Raw genomic sequence first — 19,848 nt, forward strand, 5'->3', positions numbered from 1 at the left:
GATTTTGTATCCTGAGACTTTGCTGAAGTTGCTTATCAGCGTAAGGAGATTTTGGGCTGAGACAATGGGGTTTTCTAAATATACAATCATGTCATCTGCAAACAGGGACAATTTGACTTCTTCTTTTCCTAACTGAATACCCTTGATTTCTTTCTCTTGCCTGATTGCCCTAGCCAGAACTTCCAACACTATGTTGAATAGGAGTGGTGAGAGAGGGCATCCCTGTCTTGTGCCAGTTTTCAAAGGGAATTTTTCCAGTTTTTGCCCATTCAGTATGATATTAGCTGTGGGTTTGTCATAAATAGCTCTTATTATTTTGAGGTACGTTCCATCAATACCGAATTTATTGAGTGTTTTTAGCATGAAGCGCTGTTGAGTTTTGTCAAAAGCCTTTTCTGCATCTATTGAGATAATCATGTGGTTCTTGTCTTTGGTTCTGTTTATATGCTGGATTACGTTTATTGATTTGCGAATGTTGAACCAGCCTTGCATCCCAGGGATGAAGCCCACTTGATCATGGTGGATAAGCTTTTTGATGTGCTGCTGAATCCGGTTTGCCAGTATTTTATTGAGGATTTTTGCATCGATGTTCATCAGGGATATTGGTCTAAAATTCTCTTCTTTTGTTGTGTCTCTGCCAGGCTTTGGTATCAGGATGATGTTGGCTTCATAAAATGAGTTAGGGAGGATTCCCTCTTTTTCTATTGATTGGAATAGTTTCAGAAGGAATGGTACCAGCTCCTCCTTGTACCTCTGGTAGAATTCAGCTGTGAATCCATCTGGTCCTGGACTTTTTTTGGTGGGTAGGCTATTAATTGTTGCCTCAATTTCAGAGCCTGCTATTGGTCTATTCAGGGATTCAACTTCTTCCTGGTTTAGTCTTGGAAGAGTGTAAGTGTCCAGGAAATTATCCATTTCTTCTAGATTTTCTAGTTGATTTGCGTAGAGGTGTTTATAGTATTCTCTGATGGTAGTTTGTATTTCTGTGGGGTCAATGGTGATATCCCCTTTATCATTTTTTATTGCATCTGTTTGATTCCTCTCTCTTTTGTTCTTTATTAGTCTTGCTAGTGGTCTGTCAATTTTGTTGATCTTTTCAAAAAACCAACTCCTGGATTCATTGATTTTTTGGAGGGTTTTTTGTGTCTCTATCTCCTTCAGTTCGGCTCTGATCTTAGTTATTTCTTGCCTTCTGCTAGCTTTTGAATGTGTTTGCTCTTGCCTCTCTAGTTCTTTTAATTGTGATGTTAGAGTGTCAATTTTAGATCTTTCCTGCTTTCTCTTGTGGGCATTTAGTGCTATAAATTTCCCTCTACACACTGCTTTAAATGTGTCCCAGAGATTCTGGTATGTTGTATCTTTGTTCTCATTGGTTTCAAAGAACATCTTTATTTCTGCCTTCATTTCGTTATGTACCCAGTAGTCATTCAGGAGCAGGTTGTTCAGTTTCCATGTAGTTGAGCGGTTTTGAGTGTGTTTCTTCGTCCTGAGTTCTAGTTTGATTGCACTGTGGTCTGAGAGACAGTTTGTTATAATTTCTGTTCTTTTACATTTGCTAAGGAGTGCTTTACTTCCAATTATGTGGTCAATTTTGGAATAAGTGCGATGTGGTGCTGAGAAGAATGTATATTCTGTTGATTTGGGGTGGAGAGTTCTAGAGATGTCTATTAGGTCCGTTTGGTGCAGAGATGAGTTCAATTCCTGGATATCCTTGTTAACTTTCTGTCTCGTTGATCTGTCTAATGTTGACAGTGGAGTGTTGAAGTCTCCCATTATTATTGTATGGGAGTCTAAGTCTCTTTGTAAGTCTCTAAGGACTTGCTTTATGAATCTGGGTGCTCCTGTATTGGGTGCATATATATTTAGGATAGTTAGCTCTTCCTGTTGAATTGATCCCTTTACCATTATGTAATGGCCTTCTTTGTCTCTTTTGATCTTTGATGGTTTAAAGTCTGTTTTATCAGAGACTAGGATTGCAACCCCTGCTTTTTTTTGTTCTCCATTTGCTTGGTAGATCTTCCTCCATCCCTTTATTTTGAGCCTATGTATGTCTCTGCATGTGAGATGGGTCTCCTGAATACAGCAGACTGATGGGTCTTGACTCTTTATGCAGTTTGCCAGTCTGTGTCTTTTAATTGGAGCATTTAGTCCATTAACATTTAAGGTTAATATGGTTATGTGTGAACTTGATCCTGCCATTATGATATTAACTGGTTATTTTGCTCGTTAGTTGTTGCAGTTTCTTTCTAGCCTCGATGGTCTTTACCTTTTGGCATGTTTTTGCAATGGCTGGTACCGGTTGTTCCTTTCCATGTTTAGGGCTTCCTTCAGGGTCTCTTGTAAGGCAGGCCTGGTGGTGACAAAATCTCTAAGCATTTGCTTATCTGTAAAGTATTTTATTTCTCCTTCACTGATGAAACTTAGTTTGGCTGGATATGAAATTCTGGGTTGAAACTTCTTTTCTTTAAGAACGTTGAATATTGGCCCCCACTCTCTTCTGGCTTGTAGAGTTTCTGCCGAGAGGTCTGCTGTTAGTCTGATGGGCTTCCCTTTGTGGGTAACCCGACCTTTCTCTCTGGCTGCCCTTAAGATTTTTTCCTTCATTTCAACTTTGGTGAATCTGGCAATTATGTGTCTTGGAGTTGCTCTTCTCGAGGAGTATCTTTGTGGCGTTCTCTGTATTTCCTGAATTTGAATGTTGGCCTGCCCTACTAGGTTGGGGAAGTCCTCCTGGATGATATCCTGAAGAGTGTTTTCCAACTTGGTTCCATTTTCCCCCTCACTTTCAGGCACCCCAATCAGACGTAGATTTGGTCTTTTTACATAATCCCATACTTCTTGTAGGCTTTGTTCATTTCTTTTTCTTCTTTTTTCTTTTGGTTTCTCTTCTCGCTTCATTTCATTCATTTGATCCTCAATCGCTGATACTCTTTCTTCCTGTTGATTGAGTCGGTTACTGAAGCTTGTGTATTTGTCACGTATTTCTCGTGTCATGGTTTTCATCTCTGTCATTTCGTTTATGAGCTTCTCTGCATTAATTATTCTAGCTATCAATTCTTCCACTCTTTTTTCAAGATTTTTAGTTTCTTTGCGCTGGCTACGTAATTCCTCCTTTAGCTCTGATAAGTTTGATGGACTGAAGCCTTCTTCTCTCATCTCGTCAAAGTCATTCTCTGACCAGCTTCGATCCGTTGCTGGCGATGGGCTGCGCTCCTTTGCAGGGGGAGATGCGCTCTTAGTTTTTGAATTTCCAGCTTTTCTGCCCTGCTTCTTCCCCATCCTTGTGGTTTTATCTGTCTCTAGTCTTTGATGATGGTGACGTACTGATGGGGTTTTGGTATAGGTGTCCTTCCTGTTTGATAGTTTTCCTTCTAATAGTCAGGACCCTCAGCTATAGGTCTGTTGGAGATTGCTTGAGGTCCACTCCAGACCCTGTTTGCCTGGGTATCAGCAGCAGAGGTTGCCGAAGATAGAATATTGCTGAACAGCGAGTGTACCTGTCTGATTCTTACTTTGGAAACTTCCTCTCAGGGGTGTACTCCACCCTGTGAGGTGTGGGGTGTCAGACTGCCCCTAGTGGGGGATGTCTCCCAGTGAGGCTACTCAGGGTTCAGGGACCCACTTGAGCAGGCAGTCTGTCCGTTCTCAGATCTCAACCTCCGTGTTGGGAGATCCACTGCTCTCTTCAAAGCTGTCAGATAGTGTCGTTCGCGTCTGCTCAGGCCTCTCCTGCTTCCCCTGTTGTTTTTTTAGCTGAGCCCTGCCCCCAGAGGTGTAGTCTATAGAGACAGGCAGGTTTCTTTGAGCTGCTGTGAGCTCCACCCAGTTCGAGCTTCCCAGCGGCTTTGTTTACCTACTTAAGCCTCAGCAATGGCAGGCGCCCCTCCCCCAGCCTCGCTGCTGCCTCGCGGTTAGATCACCGCAGACTGCTGTGTTAACAATGAGGGAGGCTCCGTGGGCGTGGGACCCTCCCGGCCAGGTGAAGGATATATTCTTCTGGTGTGCCCGTTTGCTTAAAGCGCAGTATTGGGGTGGGAGTTACCCGATTTTCCAGGTGTTGTGTGTCTCAGTTCCCCTGGCTAGGAAAAGGGATTCCCTTCCCCCTTGCGCTTTCCAGGTGAGGCGATGCCTCGCCCTGCTTCAGCTCTCGCTGGTCAGGCTGCAGCAGCTGACCAGCACCGATTGTCCGGCACTCCCTAGTGAGATGACCCCAGTACCTCAGTTGAAAATGCAGAAATCACCGGTCCTCTGTGTCACTCGTGCTGGGAGTTGGAGACTGGAGCTGTTCCTATTCGGCCATCTTGCTCCACCCCCGAATCAGGAGTGATATTAATATTTTTTGAAAGATTCCATATTCTTCAGTCTAATAACATACTATTGCTTTTCAATAATTTTAGATGAAATAGATAACTTTTGGAGTGGGTCACTTTTAAGAGATTACTACTGCTACACTAATGTACAAAAAACCTGAAACACAGAAACATTTATACATGTAGAATCCTTTGGTTATTTGGAAAAAGGTGGAAAGCTATTAATGTCACTATTTTACATCTTTTGTTCATCATTTTTGGTGGTTTTAACAAGACAAAAGATTTAAACAGAAAAGAACCATCTTGTGGGAGGTCACTATGAAATTAAATTTGAAAAAATATTCTTGGAAAGATTATTCTTGCCATCATTTCTCAACACATTTACTGGAATGTAAAGTTAAAAACAGAATAGTGTTTTGAATTTTTATAAAATTACAAAGACTCAGGCTGGGTGCAGTGGCTCATGCCTGTAATTCCAGTGCTTTGGGAAGCCGAGGTGGGAGGACTGCTTGAGCCCAGTGATTTGAGGCTGTAGTGAGCTATGATCTCACTATTGCACTCCAGCCTGGGCGAAAAAGCAAGGCCCTAACTCAAAAAAAAAAAAAAAAAAAATTACAAAGACACATTCAGTTAATGACCTTAATGCTGTAGGAGAATTACAGCGTTACAGTGTCAAATGAAGACTCATTTGTTTATATATAGTTTCAGAAAAGTCAAATGTGCGGAAAACTAGACATACGTGATTTCTTTACAGCGTAAACCACAGGAAAAAAAAATCTATGACATCATTTCTTTACATTTTAACTAAAACTTTCTTCCTAAACATTAAAGAAATCTTTGGAATAACCACAAAAGCAAATTAAGTTCTTATTATTTGGCAACTTTATATCAAAATTCTCTTTCAACAACTGTTTCTCTGTAGTGTATCATTTTCACTGCCACTCTGTACATTTTTCATAGAATAGAACATTTGTCTGAGTTCTATTGAATCATTATTTCGTTTTGTTTTGAGACAGAGTCTTGTACTGTTGCCTAGACTGGAGTGCAGTGGCGTGATCTCGGCTCACTGCAACCTCCACCTCCCAGGTTCAAGTGATTCTCCTCACCTCAGCTTCCAAAGTAGCTGGAAATACAGGCACCTGCCACCACACCTGGATAATTTTTTTTTGTATTTTTAGTAGAAATGGGGATTCACTATTGTTGGTCAGACTGGTCTCGAACTCCTGACCTCGTGATCCTCCCACCTCAGCCTCCCAAAGTGCTGGGATTACAGGCGTGAGCCACCACCTCCAGTCTATTATATTATTTTAAGTAATGTATACATTTTTATACAGTGAAATGGAATAAAAATTTAATAATTCCATAGTAATGTTCTCTAATTATCTCATTTTTAAGAGTCTCTAATATTTTCACTTTCTGATTTGCCAAAATATTAAGTTAACTTGAAAAAGGAAGATACCATAAAAATAAATAAGAAGTACCATGATGTTCTTTTGAAATTGGTTAAAGTACTGAATTGGTAGAAAAACTAATACAACTAGTAAGGATATATTTACCAGCTTTCTTTAGAAAGGCATTCCTCAATCCAAAATTACTTTTCTTTAATTAACATATATACTATTATTCTTATGATTTCACTTTCATATTTACATTCTCATCCATCTGTAGTTTAAATCATAAGGAAGAAAATCAACCAATTATTTTTCTCCAAGTGACTAGCCATTACAAAATTGCTTTAATTTGTTATTTTAATATCTGATAGGGTAGCCCCTCCAAGGTTAACATTCTTAAAGGGGGTAGCTGAAATAATTCAAAGTTGGAGTAAAACAAAACATGGAATTTTTTCCCATGAACCATTCATTGAATGATTTTTTTAAATCTCCAGTCTGCCTATTTACATGTTAATTATACAATTTATGTAAACTTAATTATACTATTACTCACTGTAGTATCACTATTTAAACCATTGTAAATTCATATTTGCAGATAACAGCTAAAGTATGCTTGCTTATAGTTTCCATTCCAGGAACTACTGGACAAAAGTTTCTTCCTTGTCTCTAAAATTTAATTTTCCTAATTCAGTTTTAAGATTTAGATCACATTGAGAGTATGGTTGCACCGGAAAAGAAGAGATTCTCTTCCGTCACAGGGTTCGCCATTGCCCGGGGCCCCAAGAAGCACTTGAAGCCTGTTGCAGCTCAGAAACATTTGGATGCTCGACAAACTAACAGGTGTATCTGCACCTTGTCCATTGACAGGTCCCCACAAGCTAAGGGAATGTCTTCCCCTGATTGTCTTCCTCAGTAATAGACTCAAGTACACATTGACTGGAGATGAGATATGTATGCAACGCTTCATTAAAATTGATGGTAGGGTTCGAGCGGATAGCACATACCCTGCTGGATTCATGGATGTCATCAGCATTGAGAAGACAGGTAAACATTTCCGCCTGGTCTATGGCACCAAGGGCCGTTTTGCCATTCACCACATCACAGTGGAAGAGGCAAAGTAAAAGTTGTGCAAAGTGAGGAAGATCACTGTGGGGATGAAGGGAATCCCACACCTGGTGACTCATGATGCTTGAACCATCCGCTACCCAAATCCTCTCACCAAGATGAATGAAACCGTGCAGACTGATTTAGGGACTGGCAAGATAATCAACTTGATCAAATTCGACATGGGCAATGTGTATATGGTGATTGGTGGAGCCAACCTCAGTCGTCTTGGTGTGATCACCAACAGGGAAAGACATCCTGGTTCTTTTGATGTGGTGCACGTGAAGGATGACAATGGCAACAGTTTTGCCACAAGGGTTTCTGACAGTTTTGTCACTGGTAATGGCAATAAGCCTTGGATTTCTCTCCTTAGGTGAAAGGGCATCCGACTTAAAACTATTGCGGAAGAGAAAGACAAGAGGCTGGCCACGAAACAGAGCAGTAGCTAAATTATAGTAGCAGCATGTCTTTTTGCTTTGCACAAATAAACAGTGAATTCTTGTTTAAAAGAAAAAAGAAAGATTAGATCACATTAATCTAACTCTTGGTCTTAACAGTCTTTGTTACCCAATTAGCCCATTCTTTCACTTTCTATGCTGCTTCATGCTGGTCGGCGCTTCCTACCACTATCATTAAAGCTTACTTACGCTGACGCTCACTCAAAACAACTGACCCTAAAACAAATCTCCTAGATTCTAGTGATTTTATCCATACTCTCTCACAGCTTCTTTTTTTTTTTTTTTTTTTTTTTTTTTTTTTGAGGCGGAGTCTCGCTCTGTTGCCTGAACTGGAGTGCAGTGGCCAGATCTCAGCTCACTGCAAGCTCCGCCTCCCGGGTTTACGCCATTCTCCTGCCTCAGCCTCCCGAGTAGCTGGGACTACAGGCGCCCACCACTTCGCCCGGCTAGTTTTTGTATTTTTAGTAGAGACGGGGTTTCACCGTGTTAGGCAGGATGGTCTCGATCTCCTGACCTCGTGATCTGCCCGTCTCGGCCTCCCAAAGTGCTGGGATTACAGGCTTGAGCCACTGCGCCCGGCCTCTCACAGCTTCTTAACACTAATCTATAACTAAGTAATTGACCACATGCTACGATCTGTTATAGCAGCCTGAAGAGATAAGACACCATGCTTTTGTTTGACTTCTGAATTCTGCATAACATAGATGAAAATTCTACTTGCACTACAAGTTTATAGAAGAAAATATATAATGCCTTTGTTTGCCTTTCATTAACCTCTTCTTCCTCAAATACTTCAATTATTGGTTTATTGTATAAAGAAGCACAACTAAATGTTGAATTCTGGTTAAAGTTTGGTCCAAATCCAATAATATAAACAGTCTCTTCAGATCACAGAGTTCCTTTCATTTTATTTAAAATAAAGTACAATGAACCAATAGTAACAGTATTAAGGAAACTACCATAAAGCAAGACACAAAGTAGCCTGCCATTTCACAAAGGTAAAATTTTTAGGATGCTACATAGCTTACAATGTATTTTCACATTATTGTTTGATTTTATGTACACAACAATCCAATTTAGGCTGCTATTATCCCTATTCGATAGGTGAAGAAAGTGAGAGAGGCTAAGTATCTTGCCCAAGTTCAAAAACCCGGCAAGTGGCCTACCCAAGACTCAAAGCAAAGCTATGTCATTCCTGCTCTCAAATCCTGCCCCAGTTCATTTCATGAAAAACCTTCCCAAATCACAGAATAGCAACGCATTGTAAGATGAAGTGTATTGATTAGGTGTTTCTGACTGCAAGTAATTGAAATTCCAGCTCAAATTGGCTAAAATACTAATGACATTTATTATCATATTATAGTAATACAAAGGAGTTCAGTAGAAGGAAGACTCTAAGTTGGTGGATTCAGAGGTTCAAGGATATCATCACTATTCTACCATTCATCACCGTATAAAGTCTTCATCCTTAGGCTACCTTTATCCATCAGTTAGATGTCTGCCAGCAGCACCTGGAGTATATAATTCCTTATAGGGAAATAGACTGTTAATATTCCATGGAATATTTGTCTACATTTCTCAACTACCTTTACATTTAGATGGGAACATGTGACTGGGTCAAAGCAATGAACTGTGAGGAGAAGAGAGGCGAGTCACTTCCAGGATGAGACAGATAAAAGCATCTGCACCTCATCCATCTCACTTTCCCTGATGTAACCTTGGAGGATTCAAGGTCTCAAGTTAAGGTAGCAAATACTCCACAGAATGAAAGCAGCCTGGTACCAGAGTGGCCAGATGGAGGAGAGCTCCGTCAGCCTGCATTGGACTTTGATTAATCTGTAAATAAATCTTTGTTTCCTTGAGTTACTGGGATTCTAGTTTGACTGTTGTGACATTTGGCACTTATTACCCTAATGCAGATTGCATGGCTACCTGAGGGAAAGCCACACACTGGCCAGCCTGCACATTATCTGAGATGGAACATGTGCACCTGCATGGACTGCATGCAATTTTATAGTAAGAGGACTTCTATAGTATTTAGTTGGACACTCAAGAGAAAAGTTGAAAATATTTACAATTATACTGCTAAATCTTACTAGATGGGAAACTGCAATTTTTATAAAAAGAACCATCAGGACCGGCCGCGGTGGCTCACACCTGTAATCCCAGCACTTTGGGAGGCCGAGGAGGGCAGATCACGAGGTGAGGAGATCGAGGCCATCCTGACTAACACGGTGAAAGCCCTTCTCTACTAAAAATACAAAAAAATTAGCCGGGCTTGGCGGCGGGCACCTGTAGTCCCAGCTACTAAGGAGGCTGAGGCAGGAGAATGGCGTGAACCTGGGAAGCGGAGCTTGCCGTGAGGGGAAATCACCCCACTGCATTCCAGCCTGGGCGACACAGCGAGACTTGGCTGCAAAAAAAAAAAAAAAAAAAAGACTGAGTCTCGCTCTGTCACCCAGGCTGGAGTGCAGTGGCGCGATCTTGGCTCACTGCAAGCTCCGCCTCCCGAGTTCACGCCATTCTCCTGCCTCAGCCTCCGGAGTAACTGGGACTACAGGCGCCCACCGCTGCACCAGGCTATTTTCTTTTTTTGTATTTTTAGTAGAGACGGGGTTTCACCGTGTTAGCCAGGATGGCTTCGATCTCCTGACCTCGTGATCTGCCAGCCTCACCCTCCCAAAATGCTGGGATTACAGGCGTGAGCCACCGCACCCGGCCAAGATAAAATGGTTTACAGTCATGTCCTTGGTCTTCAAATGACTTATCTAAACATAAAATACACTTAGGTGAAACTTCTAAATCTAGAGAATGGGATTCTGTTTTGTGCAACATTAATTTAACAACTACTGTCCAGCCCAGAGCAAGAGGCAAGAAATACAAATAAGATATGATCCTTTCTGTCTAAACTTTACAGTCTGCTACTGAGAAAGACAAATAGTACAGGCAAGTTGAACAGATTGTGAAATATTACCTAAAATCTAACCTGCTGGGAGGTTAGCACCACACTGCTCCCTAATGGCTAGAATCAGAGTGTAGTCAGTGACGAAAACCAGGAATGCCAGGTATGCAAGGCTCCAAACAAAACTCATGTTCTTTCTTTCTTCTTCTTCTCTTTTTCTTTTTTTGAGGCAGAGTCTCACAAGCTCTGTCGCCCATGCTGGAGTGCAGTGGCACGATCTCTGCAACACCGCCCCCGGGTTCAGGAGATCCTCATGCATCAGCCTCCTGAGAAACTCCACACACAGGTGTGTGCCACCACTCCCAGCTAATTTTTTTTTGTATTTGTAGTAGAGATCGGGTTTTGTCATGTTGGCCACATCGGTCTTCAACTCCTGGCCTTAAGTGATCCACCTGCATTGGTCTCCCAAAGTGCTGGGATTACAGGTGTGAGCCACTGTGCCTAGACAAAACTCATGTTCTTTCTAAAACTCCAAATAAAAAACAGCTTTTTTTTTTAAACAAAAATCAAGAAATTAATCTTGGTATTTAAAAAACCTAACTGTAGTCTGCGTGGGATGAACCTGATACCAAACATCAAACTAGAACTAAAGCCGGGCATGGTGGCTCACGCCTGTAATCCTAGCACTTTGGGAGGCCAAGGCGGATGGATCACCTGAGGTCCGGAGTTCAAGACCAGCCTGGCCAACTAGTGAAACCTGTCTCTACCAAAAATACAAAAATCAGCCGGGTGTAGAGGTGGGTGCCTGTAATCCCAGCTACACAGGAGGCTGAAGCAGGAGAATTGGTTGAACTCAGGAGGTGGAGGTTAGAGTAAGCTGAGATCATACTACTGCACTCCAGCCTGGGCAACAGAGCAAGACTCTTATCTCCACGCCCCCCCCCCAAAAAAAAAACTACAAAGATAACCATCATGGTCTTGAATCTTGAACTTATGCAATATTTGTTTGTTGTACTACTTAAGAAAATTTGATTCTACTAAATAGAGAATAAGAGAAACAATGAGGACAGATACAACTACATATAGATAATATGCAAGGAAGTAGCTTAACAGACTGTCTTAATCTGTTCACACTGCTACAACAAAAAATACCATAAACTGGGTGTGCTTATAAACAAGAGAAATTTATTTTTCACAGTTCTAGAGGCTGGGAAGTCCAAGATCTAAGGCGCCTATAGATTCAGTGTCTAATGAGGGCTGGCTTTCTGGTTCCATAAATGGCTATCTTTTTGCTGTTTCCTTACATGGCAGAGGGGTCAAGGAACTCTCTGGGGTCTCTTTTATAAGGGTAATAGTCCCATTCATGAAGACACCACATTCATGACCTAATCGCCTCCCAAAGTCCTCATTTCCAAATATCATCACATTGGAGAATAGGTTTCAACATGTGAATTTTGGAGGTACAAACATTTGCTCTATGGCATTCCACCTCTGGTCCTCTCAAATTCATATCCTTTTCGCATGCAAAATACATTCATTCCATCTCAACAGTCCCTAAAATCTTAACTCACACCAGCATCAACTCAAAAGTCTAACATCCAAAGTCTCATCGAAATATCATCTAAATCAACTATGGGTAAGACTCAAAAGTATAATTCATACCAAGGCTAACTCCTCTCTAGCTGTAAGCCTGTGAAATCAAACAAGTTATGAGCTTCCAAAATACAAAGACGGGTCAGGCATAGGATAAACACTCCCATTCAAAAAGGGGAAACAGAAAAAAAGAAAGGAATGGCAGGTCATGAAAAAATCCAAAACCCAATGGAACAAATTTCATTAGACCTTAAGGCTCAAGAATAATCCTTTTTGGTTCAATCTCTGACCTTCAGGCCACTAGGACCTGCCCCCACAGCTTTGCTGGGCAGAGGTTGAACCCCTAAGTCTCTAGGTGCTCCTGCTCCAACGGCTTGGTGGGTTGGTCCTGCAGCAACTCTCTGCCTAAATCTCACACTGTCTCTCTGAAATGTTGGTCCCATCCTTTGAAACCTATATAGGGGCAGCCAGGCTACTATGTCTCACACAGTCTGTGAACTGGCAGAGGTAGCTCTATGTGGTCACTAAAGTTTGCTGCCTGTACCCTTTGGAAGGGCAGACACCTTGCTTCGCTGGGCCTGTTGGAGCCACACTGTGGCAGCTGTGAAGTATGGCACTACAGTGTGGGAGCTGAGCCTAAAATGTAAGGAGGTGGTGCTGGATAGCACTTTCTGAAGTCCCAGAAACACCAGGCACAGTAGTCCCTCCTTTGAAACTACTCTGCCTTCAGGGAACTTGCACTCTGGGCCTGGAATGGGAGTAATAGCCCTGATGATTTCTAAATTGCCTTTGGGGTAATTCTTCCCTTGTTTTGGAGAATAGCTCCTGGCTTCTGTTGACATGGCTGATACATACTAATTTCCTTATAAAACAATGGCTTGGCCACACTTTTAGTGTTCCCACCTAGAACTCTCTCCCCCAACTGGCTATCTTATTTTTTAATAATATGGATAGGCTGAGAATTTCCCAAATCTTTAAGTTCTGCTTCCGTTCTGATTAACAACTCCATCTTTAGGAGTTGTTCTCACATATGTACAAAGAACAATATGCCAGTCAGGAGAAACCAAGGGGGAGGAAACTGCTTATAGTGAACTATAAGCCGTCATAGTAAACAGTTACAAGCAGTGAGGAGAAACCAAGCCACCATTTCATCACTTTACTTAGAAAATGCTTTAGTTAAATATACAATTTAATTGCTCACAAGTTCTTCCTTCCACAAAATACTAGAACACAAATACAATTCAGTCAAATTCTTCACCACTTTATAACAAAAAAATCATGTTTCCTCCAGTTTCCAACAACGTTCCTCATTTCCATTTGAGACCTCATCAGAATGGTGTTTGCCACACATATTACCATGATCAGGAAAGGCTGATGTGGCAGAGAAGGCAAGAGCAACAGGACATTTGAATGTTAAGTAACACAGAATTCAGGGAGTGTGGTCCTTTCCTCCCACTTAAGACCTTTCAAAGTAGATAAACCTACCCTCATCCTTTTCCTCTTTCTTCTTGCTGTGATTTAAGTTGATTCAATAAATCCCATGAATGGAATATTTCAATTTGGTACATGACTTTCTGTAATGCAGTCGTAAGTTCCTGCTTGCGCTATGGGGTATGTGGAAGGTAGCTGATGGTACGAGGTTGTAAGACTACAGGAACAGAGGTCCCCAAGTTAGAGAGAAACGTTACGAGGCCTGGGACATTGTTGAAATTATCAGCACCAGCATGAACTGGGGACAAATCAGGAGGGGTGGACTGTTAGGCACTGATATTACCAAGAGAACCAATTCACAAATTCACCAGTCATAGATTTGAGACCTAAATTCACCAGAAATCATAATATCCAGAGTATAAGAATCTACACATGCATTTCAACTCCTCCTTCTTCATCCAGTAGAATTTGCAACCTACCAGTTTCAGCCCACCGGTCTTTAATAAATCCTGATGCCATATTGGATAGAACAGCAGGAGAAGCAGAAAATCAGACTCACAATTCACCTGAGAGAAACAGAATCATTCAAAAGTGACATTTAAAACTAGAAGAGACTAAAATAACATGAATTGGCAACTATAATTTCCTACGCTGCCTCAGGATAGGTGGTTTACTGAAAATAAAACAGATTTGTTACAGTAAAGCAGCTAAATTTTCTTTGTACATGATTGGCAATACATTTTTGAGCCTACTGTAGTATGAGCAGCAAAATTTCTTAACACTAACATGGCAAAGAGTTTTAAAAAGAAAAGAAATGAGGAAGATAAAGTAGGTTAGTCAATGGACATAGAAACTGAGTTTATTTGAACCAATCTGTGTCCCACTTCAAGAGTATACACACACACATACACACACACACACACACACACACATACTACAAATATCTAGTACTCATTATACTGTCTGAAGTATTACTATCTTCAGCAGCAGGATACTTGAGTAGTTGCTACATATATGTCTAAGTATATAAGTTCCAAATGTTGGGGTTCAAAAAGCTATACCCCAAAATATGGTGCTTTGGCATGGGTACTTTTAACTAAAAGGTCTCAGAAATGAGCCTCAGAACCAAGGTCTCTCTCTGCCTTTCCACTCTCCTGACCCGTCCTCAGTCTCTCTGATCCTTTTTCTTTCCTAAAGCACTGACAGTGACTCTCTCTGGAATTTCCTTATCTGATTAAGGAAGCTTCTTTCCAAAAGAAATGCAATTGTCTTAAGACCTGCTTCCTGAGAATCTCATCAAATAACCATGAAAAATTATCCATCAGAAAACAGACTAAAAGTTGTCACCACATCCACACTGACGTTTCATCTATTCCTCTGAGGATAGCTCCAAGAGATTGGCTGGGAAACTTTATCTGCATAAAAAGACAACCTTCATTCACAGTGAAGTTCCACCCCTCACCTTTCCACCACCTCACCATAGCTCACGGAAACGCTGTCCCAGGCCATTGCTCTTTGAATCCTTTAAAAATTATTTGAATCTCACTTGAAAAATTATTTACTACCTCTCTAAAATTACCTGCAGCTCCCTACTTCTCTCTTCCCCAAAAAGAAGGCATTTAAGCTTCAACCACCTGGCCCTTCTTTGAATCTCATATTTGTGGGACTCTCACATCCATACACACATTAATAAATTTGCAACTCTTTATCTTCTATTAATCTATTGCCAGTCATTTCTATAAAATTGCAGAAAGAGCAGAGGAAAAGCTTTCTCTTCACCCCTACACAAAGTAAAAAGTAGTATATCAGCTCATTAAATGTGTTACTGTGTGACTTAGTTCTCCCTTTTTTGTTATGATTTTTTTTGTTGTTGTTCTCCAAAAGCTATCTTTTTCCAGACATGCTATGGTACAACTGTTGAAAATGTATTACCTCCTACAGTAAAACCGAGACACAGCACAATCAAAGGCCAACCTTAAGGAGAAGGGTAGAAATGATTGAGAATTATTCATCTACCAGAGTGAATAATCTCTTAAACTGTGTGATTTTTATGTCAACTTTAACTGCAATTTTATACATGCTTTGGATATAAATTAAGGGAAAATATGAAGTTTTATACATGAGTCAGTATGCATTCCAATCAAGGTAGAGACCAATATATTGCAGGTCAAGGGAAAGAAGTAAAGATCTAATCAGACAATCAGAGATGACTACCAATCTGCATGACAAATAGATCAATCTGCTGCCTCATTCCACACATTTTCAGTTCTATATTGTTTCTTTTATAAAGCTAGAAAAATAGAAGGGCCACCTCTGCAGTAAAATAAAAGTCAGTATTTTACACATAGATAAATCAGATTTTGAAGGAAGCTCTTTGGGGTGATGAAAAAAAAAAGAATAACCACATGGTTACCTGCATGCTACTAAGCCTCAGAGTTAAAAGGAAAAGACAGAGTGACACACAGGGTGCTGAAAAGTTTTGAGCCTGGAAACAAGGTCATCCTGTAGTTTCACTAAGAAAACTTAATCTCTGGGGCTTGTCTACCATCTGGTGACCATTTGGTGTCTGTGTGTCAAAAATTGCCCAGATATTTCTAAACATTTCAGAATGCCATCAGAAGCTACAGCAAATTGCAGCTCTTTCTGAAAAGCAAAAAAAAAAAAAAAAAAAAAAAAAAGAGGATCTGGCCTGAGTGTGATTTTTTAAGTCAGCAGTTAAGGTGATAATAAGGAAGAAGATATTTCTCATTTAATACATTTTAGAAAATAAAATGTCCCTATGGAATACAATAGCAACTTGAAATATAAATATGTATAATTCCCATACAAATGTATGCATTTTCTACATAGTACAATCAAAATTTAAATTACAGCATCCTGTAAATTATATAATTGACAATATTTGATTATTACAAAAGGTTTTGTACAAGCACCAGCAGAATAATTTAGAAATTCATGAATTCTAAAAATTCTAAAACCCCAGAAATAAGCACATTTTCCCAAGGATTTTATTTCAGTGTTATTTATGAATGCTACTGTGTAATGACAACGATTCATTTCTACAGTTTAAGGATACACAAACATTTATCAACTAGGCTTTTCCACCATCACTTTCAGAAATCATGCTGAAACAGAAACTCCAGAATTACTACATGAAAATAGAAAAATAAAACAGAAAAATGTCACGCACATACTCAAAAGTAATAAATTAATGGTTACTTGAATTCCTTCTCAAGCTAGCCGCAAGATTTTTCTAATAGCTACAATGAAGCATTCATGTTTAACTATTCAGGGACAAGAAAGTCTAAAACACTTAAAAGTGCTCTACTTTAAATCAAGTTGACTTAACGGAATAAATCAGCATGCATCTTTCACCTTTTTTGGAAACTAAAGTGCACAAATACGCTGAATGCCATCCCAAATCCTGCCTAATACCCATTTAAGTAGATAGGAATTTAAGTAACAAATCTTTCCCCACCTCCTGAGAAGGAAAAATAAGTTACACAAACATCTCATCAAAACAAGGAAGGCAAGGCCCTCTCCTAAAAACTGGCAGTAAACACAGAAGACAGAAGAAGGCCTATACTTACACAGATGGCTAGAGCTCCTGCCCCCATTCTCTCAGGAAGCGTCCGGAAGAACTGAGGAAGACCAGACGAAAATATTAAAATGACAGCAAAATACTAAAATTCCATTCAACATGTATTCTTTGATGTGAAAAACAGCTTCCAATCCAAAGGCCCCGAGGTAAGCGAAGTGCAGCTTCCAACATTTTAAGAAGACTGGTTTTGCTTCTCTTTCCGCTGAACCCACATGGCTGGAAGGACTGCCTGGAGTTGAAATTTGATCCACAGCCTTAGTGCTGGCAAGTAGAGGGAGTCACGTGACACGGGTCTTAAGTTGCTGACATCTTTTTCTTAAACCTGACTCCCTAGATCCCACATACAGGCTTCTTTGGCTTAGAAAACTGCCAGTCACCTGGTGGCATTCATTAATAGAACCAATAGTGCATAAAGGGAAAACACAGACTTGCTTCCCAGACTCCACACAGCTCTAAGAAAAACGGACATATTCAGACTCAGGTTTAAAACTGCAGGCACATTATTCATTTTTTCTCAGGCAGTCTTTTCTTCTACTGTTCTTTAGAAACCAGCTAAATTCTACCAAAATTTTCTTCCTTCCATCCTATCCCATCAGAATTGTTTTAAATGAAAATGCTCTATTTTATGTAGCTGTTACTACTTCTAATTACATATGAGTTGTCTTATAATAATATACTGATGATAAACATAAACAACATACGTCTAGACAGCCATAATTCTACATATATGATTTGCAGTCTGAAAAATTAGCTTCTAACTGACTTTTCAGTAACTTTCTATTCTACATGCTGTCACGAGAAAATCTGATAGATTTAAAATTTTCCAAATATTTGAACTAACAGTTAAAATAGTCACTTCAGGTAAGACAAAAGGAAACTATCCTATTTTTATTTTTGTTATCATTTTTTCTGTCAATTTTTTTTTCTTTTGCTGTACCTATTGACCCATCCTCTAAGTTCTCTCCCCTCACCCCCAACCTCCCAACAGGCCCTGATGTGTGTTGTTTCCCCTCTCTGTGTCCATGTGTTCTAAATGTTCAACTCCCACTTACGAGTGAGAACATGTAGTGTTTGGTTTTCTGTTCCTGTGGTAGTTTGCTGAGGATGACTGCTCGTAGCTTCATACATGCCCCTGCAAAAGACATGATCTTGCTCCTTTTTATGGCTGCATAGTATTCCATGGTGTATATGTACCACATTTTCTTTATCCAGTCTATCATTGATGTGCATTTGGGTTGGTTCCATGTCTTTGTTATTGTAAATGGTGCTGCAATAAACATACATGTGCATGTGTCTTTATAGCAGAATGATTTATACTCCTTTGGGTATATACCCAGTAATGCGATTGCTGGGTCAAATGGTATTTCTGGTTCTAGATCCTTGAGGAATCTCCATACTGTCTCCCACAATGGTTGAACTAATTTACATTCCCATTCACAGTGTAAAAGTGTTCCTATTTCTCTACATCCTCTCCAGCATCTATTGTTTCCTGACTTTTCAATAACTGTCATTCTAACTGGTGTGAGATAGTATCTCATTGTGGTTTTCATTTGCATTTCTCTGATTATCACTGACGTTGAGCTTTTCTTCACAGGTTTGTTGGTCACATAAATGTCTTCTTTTGAGAAGTGTCTGTTCCTATCGTTTGCCCACTTTTTGATGGGGTAGTTTGTCTTTCTTCTGTAAATTTGTTTAAGTTCCTTGTAGATTCTGGATATGAGACCATTGTCAGATGCATAGCTTGCAAATATTTTCTCCCATTCCATAGGTTGCCTGTTCACTCTAATGATAGTTTCTTTTGCTGTGCAGAAGCTCTTTAGTTTAATTAGATCCCATTTGTCAATTTTGGCTTCTGTTGCCATTGCTTTTGACATTTTTGTCATGAAGTCTTTGCCCATGCCTATGCCCTGAATGGTATTGCCTAGGTTTTCTTCTACGGTTTTTATGGTTTTGGGTTTTACATTTAAGTCTTTAATCCATCTTGAGATAATTTTTGTATAAGGTCTAAGGAAGGGGTCCAGTTTCAGTTTTCTGCATGTAACTAGCCAGTTTTCCCAGCACCATTTACTGAATGGGAGATCATTTTCCCATTGCTTGTTTTTGTCAGGTTTGTCAAAGATCAGATGGTTGTAGATGTGTGGTGTTATTTCTGAGGTCTCTGTTCTGCTCCATTGGTCTATATGTCTGTTTTGGTACCAGTACTGTGCTGTTTTGGTTACTGTAGCCTTGTAGTATAGTTTGAAGTCAGGTAGCATGATGCCTCCAGCTTTGTTCTTTTTGCTTAGGATTGTCTTGGCTGTATGGGGTCTTCTTTGATTCTGAATGAAATTTAAAATAGTTTTTTTCTAATTCTGCGAAGAATATCAATGGTAGTTTGATGGGAATAGCATTGATTCTATAGATTACTTTGGGCAGTAGGGCCATTTTCATGATCGTGATTCTTCCTATCCATGAGGATAGAATGTTTTTCCATTTGTTTGTGTTCTCTCTTATTTCCTTGAGCAGTGGTTTGTAGTTCTCATTGAAGAGGTCCTTCACATCCCTTGATAGCTGTATTCCTATGTATTTTATTCTCTTTGTAGTGATTGTGAACGGGAGTTCATTCATGATTTGCCTCTCTGCTTGCCTATTGTTGGCGTAAATGAATGCCTGTGATTTTTATACATTGATTTCATATCCTGAGAGCTTGCTGAAGTTCCTTATCAGTTCAAGTAGTTTTGGGGCTGAGATGATGGGGTTTTCTAAATATAAAATCATGTCATCTGCAAACAGAGATAACTTGATTTCTTCTCCTCCTATTTGACTACTCTTTATTTCTTTCTCTTGTTTGATTGCCTTGGCCAGAACTTTCAATACTATGTTGAATACGAGTGGTGAGAGAGGGCATCCTTGTCTTGCACTAGTTTTCAAAAGCTGCTTCCAGCTTTTGCCTTTTCAATATGATATTGGCTGTGAATCTGTCATAAATAGCTTTTATTATTTTGAGGTATGTTCCATCAATACCTAGTTTATTAAGAGTTTTTAACATTCAAGTATGTTGAATTTTATCAAAGGCCTT

The 19,848-nt window shown here is 39.9% G+C and overlaps 1 protein-coding gene and 1 pseudogene across 7 annotated transcripts in view; one reads left to right on the top strand and one right to left on the bottom strand.

Annotated features, from left to right (window-relative positions):
• Positions 1 to 19,848, bottom strand: part of FAM13A (family with sequence similarity 13 member A) — a 405,569-nt gene that overhangs the window by 328,130 nt on the left and 57,591 nt on the right. For 3 of the 7 annotated variants that reach the window (XM_030914592.1, XM_030914598.1, XM_030914575.1), the window contains exon 1: positions 16,780 to 17,037. The exons of 1 other annotated variant lie outside the window; for it this stretch is intronic. In XM_030914592.1, the coding sequence (XP_030770452.1) occupies positions 16,780 to 16,806 (27 nt within the window). In that variant the 5' untranslated portion in view covers positions 16,807 to 17,037. Of the gene's footprint in view, positions 1 to 16,779; positions 17,038 to 19,848 lie in introns of those variants that run through there. 3 more of the 7 variants (XM_030914582.1, XM_030914612.1, XM_030914605.1) reach the window with 3 other exon arrangements.
• On the top strand, positions 6,508 to 7,254 carry LOC104660371 (annotated as a pseudogene).

This window comes from Rhinopithecus roxellana, chromosome 2 (genome assembly GCF_007565055.1).
Source record: "Rhinopithecus roxellana isolate Shanxi Qingling chromosome 2, ASM756505v1, whole genome shotgun sequence".
Lineage (NCBI taxonomy): Eukaryota > Metazoa > Chordata > Mammalia > Primates > Cercopithecidae > Rhinopithecus > Rhinopithecus roxellana.